Here is a 12,459-nt window from a genome sequence, read left to right on the forward strand (position 1 = left end):
TCCACCTGGCCGTGCTGCTACTCCAGTTTCAAATGTTCTGCCTGCAGCTATGGAACCCTGACCTGTTCACCGGACTTGCTACCTGTCCCAGACTTGCTATTTTCAACTCTCTAGAGACAGCAGGAGCGGTAGAGATACTCTGAACGATCGTCTATGAAAAGCCAACTGACATTTGCTCCTGAGGTGCTGACCTGTTGCACCCTCGACAACCACAATGATTATTATTATTTGACCCTGCTGGTCATCTATGAATATTTGAACATCTTGGCCATGTTCTGTTATAATCTCCACCTGGCACAGCCAGAAGAGGACTGGCCACCCCTCATAGCTTGGTTCCTCTTTAGGTTTCTTCCTAGGTTCTGGCCTTTCTAGGGAGTTTTTCCTAGCCACTGTGCTTCTACACCTGCATTGCTTTCTGTACAGCACTTTGAGATATCAGCTGATGTAAGAAGGGCTTTATAAATACATTTGATTAGATTTGATTTGTTTGGGGTTTTAGGATGGGTTTCTGTACAGCACTTTGTGACAGCAGCTGATGTAAGAAGGGCTTTATAAACAAATGTGATTGATTGATGAATTGACTAAGAGTTGAGTAAAGACTAACTGCGTCACTTCTTGTTTTTGTAAGAAACATTAATTTGTTGGAAATTCCAAATTGTTTGCATAGTAAACTTACACGCAGCATTGACACACACACTTACCCCACCAGACATGCCACTCGTTTTTTTTCACAGTCCCCAGGTTTAGAACAAATGAAAGGAAACGTACGGTATTATACAAAGCCATGAGTGCATGGAACTTCCTTCAATCTTATATAGCGCAAGTAAACAGCATACCTGGTTTCAACAAATAAATAAAGCAACACTTCATGACACAACGCCTCTCCCCCATGTGACATACTTGTTGTGTGTACTGACATGTATGTGGAACTGTTAGATGCACACACACACACTACATGTTAATGTTTTAAATGTATGGAAATTGAAAAGTATTTTGTCTGTAATGTCTTTTTCGTTATGTGTCAGACCCCAGTAACACTAGCAGTCGCCATTGGCGTTGCCATGGGGATCCTAATAAATCAACACAAAAAAAAACACCTGAGGCCGAGCCTGCATAGCCATGCTTTAACTATGCAGCAAACTATCTTCAGACATGTCACTCCCCTCTCCCAAATGACTGGATGTATGAGTTACAGTAAAATAAATGTCTGATGTCTTTTAACATTTCCACACATTGTATCAAGAGCCTAGCAAATACCACATACTGTAAATGAACATCTCCCAAGTGTCTGTTGTTGGAGGGTAGTTTTCCAGCAGCCTGACTTCCATCAGAACGTTCAAAGGGGTGGATGAAGGTGATACGAAGCCCGAAGGATTGGTGATGATACTGGGCTAGAATCCCAAACATCTCAGCAGAGGATCCATGGCTACAGGAAGTTAGCATCATACCCAGTTGGGATCCACACATACTGTACATCATAGGATAGCATGGACTGACTATCATATCAACTGTGTTAGGGTGCCCGCTAGTTATACTGCAATGTAAGCATCTTCAAAGGGAGACGCTAACTACGGTTTTAAACCATGTGACAGATTGCAGAGCTTGGACTCAGAGACTCTGAGAAACCAAGATGTGACTTGAGATGGAATAGCAATCTCTAAATCCACTGAACCCAAGAAAGCCCATCTGTTTATATTGAGTTACAATCTGAAATCATATCAAACAGTATTGTGATACAGTCCATAGAGACAGTCCACAAAGTTGTCAACATAACGTTGAAACTGGGATTGTAGATTTGATGAATCGAAAGGATTTCACACATCGATGCATTGCGCCAATATACTTTTATTTATGTGAAATACCATTCCACAGACAGACAGGTACATATGGTGTGATCAATGAACATACGTCACAGCGGGTGGATAATATAAGATCGTTTTTGAGACATAAAGTATCAAAGTACAATTAATAGAACTTTAACATTCAGTAAACTATCAACATTTTCAATACAATATGTTTTGTTTCATCTGTAAAAAGAAAATAAATATTTGATTGGTCTTTATATTTTTGTATAGCTTTGCTTTGATAATAAACATGTCTCGGAGTGTTTCATGTCTCAGAGTATAAGGCAAAGTATTAGATCATGGAACAACATTCTCAACACCCTCTGTTTCAAACGGCAAAATGATCTCATTAGAATATGCCAAAAGTAATGATATTTAACCATTGTAGCCAAATGTCAGCCATGCTGACATATTAGTATCACCCAAGCTGACATATTAGGGTCACCCAAGCTGACATATTAGTATCACCCAAGCTGACATATTAGTGTCACCCACGCTGACATATTAGTGTCACCCAAGCTGACATATTAGTGTCACCCAAGCTGACATATAAGTATCACCCAAGCTGACATATTAGTATCACCCAAGCTGACATATTAATGTCACCCAAGCTGACATATTAGTATCACCCAAGCTGACATATTAGTATCACCGAAGCTGACATATTAGTGTCACCCAAGCTGACATATTAGTATCACCCAAACTAACATATTAGTGTCAACCAAGCTGACATATTAGTATCACCCAAACTAACATATTAGTGTCACCCAAGCTGGCATATTAGTGTCACCCAAGCTGGCATATTAATGTCACCCAAGGTGGCATATTAGTGTCACCCAAGCTGACATATTAGTGTCACCCAGCTGAGATGTTAGTTTCACCCAAGCTGACATTTTAGTGTCACCCAAGCTGATACAATATGTACCAACAACAGATGAAGTGGGTTCATATATCAGTTATCTATCATCTACTCCCATCTATTCTGAAGATGTAAGGAAAATGTATATACAATACTGTAACCATTGAAGACGTATGTATAGTATGTTTTGAAATTGAGCACAATCATAATGGCGGTGTATTATCGTTGTGCGCATCTAAACCATATTATAAAGTGCAAAATGAAAACAAAGCTATTTGTTTACAGTACAGTGAATTGACAATGTGCAATTGTATTATGTCCTCTGTGACCTTGCTGCAACCTTACTGCGACCTTTCTGCTTTTAACAAAACGCTCAGTGAAATGAGATAATTGTTGTGTCTTGACTGTTTTTAGACAGGACAGTAATCATAATTCCATCACCCGGTTGCTGAATTGTAACACCAAAATATTGGTGTGCTCAATCGTGTGAAACCAAATAGTCTAATGCAGTAGGTTTTATTTAACTAGGCAAGTCAGATAAGAACAAATTCTTATTTACAATTACGGCCTAGGAACAGTGGATTAACTGCCTTGTTCGATCTATCAACCTTTCGATTACTGGCCCAACGCTCTAACCACTAGGCTACCTTCCGTTACATTACAAAATAAATGTCCTCAGCCTCCAAAACAGATGTCAGTATTTTAGTGAAGGGCATTTATCTTTTAGTTCTTTGTTTTTGCATCTCTCCATCTTGTCCAATTAGTTTCTTTACAACAAATCTAATAGAAGACATCATGACTATTTTTAGAATTCCAACAACAATACATATTGATGACCTATTCAAGTTTCCCTTTCATTGGCAACTACATAAAAAATGCTGTGCTTTTCCATTGACTTGTTTTACTGTTCTCTCTCCTTCCATTCTAAGAGCCATTTACTCCACACAATGGTTGACTTTCAAAGCTTTGGTCAAAATGTGTATTATACAGATGTATAGCGGTTATCAGTATTCCAAGATGTCACTGGCAATCATGCACAACACTCTAAAGAGCACTGGAACAGCAATGGTGGAAATATTGCCCAGAGTTGGATTAGTGCTTTATTGCAGGGCTTCACAGGCCATTTGATGATCAGTATAGCAGTCTGTGTCCCAGAATGAGACATAGGATAGAAACCTGGTTTCAGAAGTGTCTTTAAGATGAAAGTGCTTCCTGCTTCTTTTATCTAGTGTGAATGTCATTACATTTTAATAAATAAAAAAACAAGATAGAATATATTGCTATGGTATGTTCAAAGTTGCCATAGCAAGAGTATTGCATCCCAAGGACAACAAGGAGCTACCAAGGCATGGAGATGGATTGAAGGTTATTGCTCCTGCTTCAATTCTACAGAGCAGAGCTTCCTCATGGATGAGCCTAAAGGTTTATATTGAACATGTCTAGCCGGCGATATCACATGTGAGATGTATAATCATGATGTATTGCCTAATATAGCAGTGTATACATTCCAGCACATTCATCATATTCCCCGTGTACAGAGCAGACATCTCTGTTATAATGTTATTATGCATATATGTCACATATCAAGCAAATACTGTATGATTTCTCAGTGATATGCTAATACAACACCCATCACGTCTGAGTTGTTGGTTTTTCAATGGCGGGAAGATATGTTAGGATCCTTATGGCAGTGACAAATGTTATGATCCTTATGGCAGTGAGATATGTTATGATCCTTATGACAGTGAGATATGTTGTGATCCTTATGGCTGTGAGATATGTTGTGATCATTATGGGGTGCTCAGTGAAGCTAATAGTCCACAGTATGTCAATAAGAACAGTTGTCCAAAAACTACTTTTACACTATGATCATGTAGTCCACTAAACAGCCCTTTTGATCATGCAGAACTGTGAAATATACATTTATTATGAAATATTAACTTGTTTGTTGTTGTTTGTTTGTTGTTGTTTGATACACAGTACAGATGTAAAACCCATTTTTCATTCCCGCCACTGATCCCTTGACCCGCGACCCTATTAACAAAGTTGGTCACAGTTGGTTCACCATAAGTTAATAATGACACACCTCTGTTTGTTACACAGTCATATGGATATACACTGATAATAACGTCTACAAATGTTTCAAGAGACGACTGGTTAAATCCATGCACTTCATGCACAGATGATGGTCAACCTCCAGGCCACCGTAGTTAAGGGTCTCAATGGGTTCCATTCAGAAAGGAGATAAAGGAGCATGTTGGGAAATATGCCCATGAAATCATTTGGATGAGAGCCATGCCTTTCTGTCAGTTCATTTAGATGGTGGATTAACTGTCTGTTGTTGTTGTTGTTGAGCTGTTTTTTCTCAGTCATTTGTCCAGGTGTCTTACAGAAGTCTCTTTCAGAGGGTCAGGAGGCCATGGCCGTCCCTGCCTACTTCATGCCGCTCCGAAGCACCTGATTTGCTGCGATAAGCATGACGCTGATGATGAAAGCGATGGCAAAAGCACATATCAGGCTCTTGCGTACACATGTCTGCTTGACTTGCTGCGTTGGACTAGCTGCTTGACAGGGAAAGGAGACAAGAGGAGTAGGAGGAAAGTTAGAGATTATCAAGATGTAGAGACACACACCTGTGAGTCTTTTGAATAAAATCTCTTTTGATGCTCTGCACATATCTGATACCAGAGGCAAGTTACATTGTAATCTCATCTCCAAATGTACAAGTATATGAACACAATTATTACGGATGAATACTGCTTGCAGATGTGTTTTTACACCAGTGTGTACGATACATAATTACCTAGATTACAGCTCTGATTTCAGTTAGCTCCAAACAAGATAACAAATGCATTAGCACCTGAGAAGCATGACAAAGTAGAGTATATTAAGGAGTTTTGTCACGACTTCCACCGAAGGTGGCTCCTCTCCCTGTTTGGGTGGTGCTCGGTGGTCGTCGTCACCGGTCTACTAGCTGCCACTGATCCTTTTTTCTTTTTTGTTTAGTCTTGTCTGTTTTGGTTGTGCTCCTGTTCCTTGTTTGTGTTGATTAGCGTGGGTATTTATTTTCTCTCTACCCGCTTTGTGTCGTGCGGGTTTATTTTCGTTTCCCTGTTTTATGTTGGGTGACGTTATTTTTGTTCATAATTTTTTAATTCAGGTTATGTCCTTTGGATTTTGTTCTGTATGTTTTTTGATGGACTTTATTAAACTCTTGTTATTGGAATTATCTTCTCTCTTGCGCCTGACTCCTACACCCATCTCTCGTAGAGAGACGTTACAGAAACCTGCACCACAATTATGGAGTCAGCAGGAGCAGACACGCCTTCCCCATCTATGGAGGAGCGTGTAATTCAACATACGGGCCGTTCTCCACCAGTTAGGAACGGCTATGGATCAGGTACTGTCGAGACTGGAGAGATGGGAGAGGAGTGGTATCTCTACACCATCATCCGCCACTCTTCAGCCTGCTCCACCACCCTCTCCAACGGTATCCAGTTCCAACGGTATCCAGTTCCAGCGGGATTCGACTCGCGCTCCCGAGGGAGTACGATGGAGCGGCTGCCGGGTGCAAGGGATTCCTGCTTCAATTAGAACTTTACCTGGTGACCATTCGCCCAACTCCTTCGGGAGAGGAGAGTGTTAACACCCTCGTCTCCTGCCTTTCAGGGAGAGCCCTGGAGTGGGCCAACGCAGTTTAGGAAGGCCCAGACTCAGTGAGGCAGGATTACCCAGAGTTCACCCGCCACTTCTGGGCTGTGTTCGACCATCCACCTGAAGGTAGAGCGGTGGGTGAACGTCTGTTTCATCTGAGGCAGGAGACGAGGAGCGCACAGGACTTCGCGCTGGAGTTCCGGACCCTGGCTGCAGGCGCAGGGTGGAATGAGAGGGCCCTGATAGACCATTATAGGTGTAGCCTACGAGAGGACGTCCACAGGGAGCTAGCCTGTCGGGACACCTCCCTTACGTTTGACCAGCTCATAGACATGTCCATTCGACTGGACAACTTGCTGGCTGCCCGTGGGCGTCCTGATCGGGTCCTGCTTGTTCCACCTCCCAGCCCACCTGCTCCGATTCCCATGGATTTGGGAAGTACTTCTGCTAGGCCGACCGGAGGAGGAGCTTTCTCCTGCACCAGTTGTGGTCGCAGAGGACACACTGCTGACCGGTGCTGGAGGAGCTCGTCAGGGAGTCGAGAGGGCAGGCAGAGCGCTGTTCAAACACCCCAGGTGAGTCCGCACCAGACTCACCCAGAGCTCCCTGTTGGTAATATGTATGTGTATGTTTCCTTTCCTGAATTTTCCCCTCCCAGCATAAGGCTCTAGTAGATTCAGGCGCAGCAGGGAGTTTTATAGATCGTGGGTTCGCTAATAGGTTAGGGATTCCCTTGGTTCAGTTGGACCAACCCTTCTCCGTGCACGCCTTAGATAGTCGACCACTAGGGTCAGGGCTGGTCAGGGAGGCCATGGTTCCACTGGACATGGTGACGCTAGGGGGCCATGAGGAGTGGATTAGTCTCTTCCTCGTTGATTCTCCTGCGTTTCCAGTGGTGCTGGGATTTCCCTGGTTGGCTGATCACAATCCTACAATTTCCTGGAGACAGGGGGCTCCAGAGGGGTGGTCAGAGAAGTGCTCAGGTAGGTGTTTAGGTGTTTCCATCGATGCGAAGACGGTGGAGAGTCCAGACCAAGTCTCCACCGTGCACATTCCCTCCGAATATGTCGATTTGGCTATCGCTTTCAGTAAAAAGAAGGCGACCAATTACCACCACATCGACGAGGGGATTGGGCGATAGACCTCCAGGTTAACGCTGCACTTCCTAAGAGTCACGTGTATCCCTTGTCACAGGAGAAGACAGTGGCTATGGAGACATATATCACTGAATCTCTGAGACAGGGATACATTCGGCCATCCATGTCACCCGTCTCCTCGAGTTTTTTTTGTGAAGAAGAAGGATGGAGGTCTGCGTCCGTGTATTGACTATCGAGGTCTAAATTCTATTACAGTGGGCTTCAGTTACCCACTACCTCTCATCGCCACGGCGGTGCAGTCATTTCACGGAGCACGCTTCTTCACAAAACTGGATCTCAGGAGCGCGTATAACTTGGTGCGTATCCGAGATGGAGATGAGTGGAAAACCGCGTTTAGTACCACATCTGGCCATTATGAGTACCTCGTCATGCGGTATGGGTTGAAGAATGCTCCAGCATTTTTCCAATCCTTTGTAGACGAGATTCTCAGGGACTTGCACGGACAGGGTGTGGTGGTCTACATCGATGACATTCTGATCTATTCCGCCTCACGCGCCGAGCATGTGTCCCTGGTGCGCAAGGTACTTGGACTATTGTTGGAGCATGACCTATACGTCAAGGCCAAGAAATGTGTGTTTTCCAAACAATCCATCTCCTTTCTGGGGTATCGCATTTCCACATCTGGGGTGAAGACGGACTGTGACCGCATTGCGGCCGTGCGTAATTGGCCGACTCCGACCACGGTAAAAGAAGTGCAGCGGTTTTTAGGGCTTGCCAATTACTACCGGAGGTTTATCCGGGGTTTTGGACAGGTGGCTGCTCCCATTACCTCACTGCTGAAGGGGGGCCCGGTGCATTTGAGGTGGTCGGCAGAGGCGGACAAAGCTTTTGGTCGTCTGAAGGATCTGTTCACCGATGCTCCCGTCTTGGCACATCCGGACCCCTCTTTGCCATTCATAGTGGAGGTGGATACGTTTGAGGCTGGGGTTGGAGCTGTGCTATCCCAGCGCTCGGGCAACCCCCCCCCCCAAGCTTTGCCCCTGCGCTTTCTTTTCTAGGAAGCTCAGTCAGGCGGAGCGAAACTATGATGTGGGGGACCGGGAGTTGCTGACTGTGGTCAGAGCCCTGAAGGTGTGGAGACATTGGCTTGAGGGAGCTAAACACTCTTTTCTCATCTTGACTGACCACCGTAATCTGGAGTACATTCGGGTGGCGAGGAGACTGAATCCCCGTCAGGATAGGTGGGCGATGTTTTTCACTAGATTCAACTTCACCATCTCATATAGACCAGGTTCCCAAAACACTAAGGCTGACGCACTGTCCCGTGTCTATGATACTGAGGAGCGGTCGATCGATCCCATTCCCATACTTACACCAGGCCTCTTGCCTGGTGGCACCGGTGGAGTGGGAGGTGGACGCGGACATCGAGCGGGCATCACGATCAGATCCCCCTCCACCAGGTTGTCCAGCTGGTCGGAAGTACGTTCCGCTTGTTGTTCGCGATAGATTGATCAGATGGGCTCATACGCTACCCTCCTCTGGTCATCCAGGTATTAATCAGACGGTGCGTGGTCTTAGAGAGAGGTACTGGTGGCCCACTTTAGCTAAGGACGTGAGGATGTACCTCTCCTCCTGTTCGGTGTGTGCTCAGAGTAAGGCTCCTAGACACCTGCCTAGAAGGGAGTTACAGCCCCTTCCTGTTCCACAGCGGCCTTGGTCCCACCTGTCGGTGGATTTCCTCACCGATCTTCCTCCATCGCAGGGGAACACTACGATCTTGGTCATTGTGGATATGTTTTCTAAGTCCTGCCGTCTCATCCCTTAGCCTGGTCTGCCTACGGCCCTACAGACCGCAGAGGCCCTGTTTACACACGTATCCCGGCACTATGGGGTGCCTGAGGGACATAGTTTCTGATCGGGGTCCCCAGTTTACGTCCCGGGTGTGGAGGGCGTTTATGGAGCGTCTGGGGGTCTCGATCAGCCTGACCTCTGGTTTTCACCCCGAGAGTAATGGGCAGGTGGAAAGAGTTAATCAGGATGTGGGCAGGTTTTTGCGGTCATATTGCCAGGACCGGCCAGGAGAGTGGGCGAGGTTCGTCCCATGGGCCGAGATGGCCCAGAATTCACTCCGCCACTCTTCTACTAACATGTCACCGTTTCAGTGCGTGTTGGGCTATCAGCCGGTCCTGGTACCATGGCATCAGGGCCAGACTGAGGCTCCTGCGGTGGAGGATTGGGTGCAGCGCTCAAAGGAGACCTGGAGAGCCATCCAGGAGTCTCTTAAATGGGCTGGTGGACGGCAGAAGGTGAGCGCTGACCTCCACCGCAGTAAGGCTCCAGTATTCGCGCCGGGGGACAGGGTCTGGCTCTTGACCCAAAACCTGTCCCTCCGCCTGCCCTGCCGGAAGCTGGGGCCACGGTTTGTGGGGCCATTTAAGTCCTGAGGAGAATAAACAAGGTATGTTATAGGTTAAGACTCCCCCCTCACTATCGTATTAACCCCTCGTTTCATGTGTCTCTCCTCAGGCCGGTGGTAGCTGGTCCACTGCAGGACGCTGAGGTGCGGGAGGTCCCTCCGCCCTTCCTGGACATCGAGGGGGCACAGGCGTACACTGTACGGTCCATCCTGGACTCTAGGTGCCGGGTGGGGGGCCTGCAGTACCTCGTGGATTGGGAGGGGTACGGGGAGGAGAGGTTCTGGGTAAGGAGGGGGGACATCTTGGACCCATCATTGCAGAGGGAGTTCCACAACCGCCATCCAGATCACCCTGCGCCTTGTCCTCCGGGTCGTCCTGGAGGCCGGGTTTGGCGCACTGCGGGAGCCGCGCGTCGGGGGGGGGGGGGTACTGTCACGACTTCCACCGAAGGTGGCTCCTCTCCCTGTTCGGGTGGTGCTCGGCGGTCATCGTTCCTTTTTTCTTTTTCGTTTAGTCTTGTCTGTTTTGGTTGTGCACCTGTTCCTTGTTTGGGTTGATTAGTGTGGGTATTTATTTTCTCTCTACCCGCTTTGTGTCGTGCGGGTTTATTTTTGTTTCCCTGTTTTATGTTGGGTGACGTTATTTTTGTTCATAATTTTTTACATTCAGGTTATGTCCTTTGGATTTCGTTCTTTTGGTAATTTTTGGACTCTGTATTTTTGGTCCGTTGCCTGTATGTTTTTTGATGGACTTTATTAAACTCTTGTTATTAGAATGATCTTCTCTCCTGCGCCTGACTCCTGCACCCATCTCTAGTAGAGAGACGTTACAAGTTTGGTGTACAGTGCCTTGCTAAATTTTCATTAACCTTGGCGTTTTTCCTATTTTGTTGCATTACAACCTGTAATTTAAAATGATTTTTATTTGGATTTCATATAATGGACATACACAAAATAGTCCAAATTGGTGAAAAAAATTACATAAAAATAAAAAACTATGAAAAAGTGGTGCGTGCATATGTATTCACCCCCTTTGCTATGAAGCCCCTAAATAAGATCTGGTGCAACCAATTAACTTCAGAAGTCATATAATTAGTTAAATAAAGTCCACCTGTTGCCATCTAAGTCTCACATGATCTGTCACATGATCTGTCACATGATCTGTCACATATATACACCTGTTCTGAAAGGCCCCAGAGTCTGCAACACCACCAAGCAACGGGCACCACCAAGCAAGTGGCACCATGAAGACCAAGGAGCTCTCCAAACAGGTCAGGAACAAAGTTGTGGAGAAGTACAGATCAGGGTTGGGTTATAAAAAAATATCTGAAACTTTGAACATCCCACGGAGCACCATTAAATCCATTATAAAAAAAATGGAAAGAATATGGCACCACAACAGACCTGCCAAGAGAGGGCCACCCACCAAAACTCACAGACCAGGCAAGGAGGGCATTAATCAGAGAGACAACAAAGAGACCAAAGATAACCCTGAAGGAGCTGCAAATCTGCAAAGCCACTTTAAGCCGTACACTCCACAGAGCTGGGCTTTACGGAAGAGTGGCAAGAAAAAAAAGCCATTGCTTGTAGAAAGAAATAAGCAAACACGTTTGATGTTTGCCAAAAGGCATGTGGGAGACTACCCAAACATATGGAAGAGGGTACTCTGGTCAGATGAAACAAAAATTGAGGTTTTTAGCTATCAAGGAAAACGCTATGTCTGGCACAAACCCAACACCTCTCATTACCCCGAGAACACCATCTCCATAGTGAAGCATGGTTGTGGCAGCATCATGCTGTGGGGATGTTTTCATCGGCAGGGACTGGGAAACTGGTCAGAATTGAATGAATAATGGATGGCACTAAGTACAGGGAAATTCTTCAGGGAAACCTGTTTCAGTCTTCCAGAGATTTCAGACTGGGACAGAGGTTCACCTTCCAGCAGGACAATGAACCTAAGCATACTGCTAAAGCATCACTTGAGTGGTTTAAGAGTAAACATTTAAATGTCTTGGAATGGCCTAGTCAAAGCCCAGACCTCAATCCAATTGAGAATATGTGGTATGACTTAAAGATTGCTGTACACCAGCGGAACCCATGCAACTTGAAGGAGCTGGAGCAGTTTTGCCTTGAAGAATGGGCAAAAATACCAGTGGCTAGATGTGCCAAGCTTATAGAAACATACCCCAAGAGACTTGCAGCTGTAATTGCTGCAAAAGGTGGCTCTACAAAGTATTGACTTTGGGGGGGTGAATAGTTATGCACGCTCAAGTTTTCAGTTTTTTTGTCATATTTCTTTTTTGTTCACAAGAAGAAATATTTTGCATCTTCAAAGTGGTAGGCATGTTGTGTAAATCAAATGATACAAATCCATTTTTAATTCCAGGTTGTAAGGCAACAAAATAGGAAAAATGCCAAGGGGGGGAATACTTTCGCAATGCAGCCAACTCCACCACTTCCACTCTGCATATCTCTCACCTTTTACACCCTCTCAGTTAATCCACTGAACAAAAATATAAATGCAACATGCAACAATTTCAATAATTTTACTGGGTAACAGTTTATGTAAGGAAATTAGTCAATTGAAAT

General features: G+C 45.3%; 1 protein-coding gene across 1 annotated transcript in view; it reads right to left on the minus strand.

Annotated features, from left to right (window-relative positions):
- Positions 1-1,837: 1,837 nt before the first annotated feature.
- The window catches only part of LOC106579806 (calcium-binding protein 7), a 73,442-nt gene continuing 62,820 nt past the window's right edge, over positions 1,838-12,459 (minus strand). Inside the window, exon 5 of the mRNA XM_014159999.3 lies at positions 1,838-5,264. Within this exon, the coding sequence (XP_014015474.1) occupies positions 5,137-5,264 (128 nt within the window). The 3' untranslated portion in view covers positions 1,838-5,136. The remainder of the gene's footprint in view (positions 5,265-12,459) is intronic.

The sequence above is a fragment of the Salmo salar genome, chromosome 20 (genome assembly GCF_965601325.2).
Source record: "Salmo salar chromosome 20, fSalSal1, whole genome shotgun sequence".
Classification (NCBI taxonomy): Eukaryota; Metazoa; Chordata; class Actinopteri; order Salmoniformes; family Salmonidae; genus Salmo; species Salmo salar.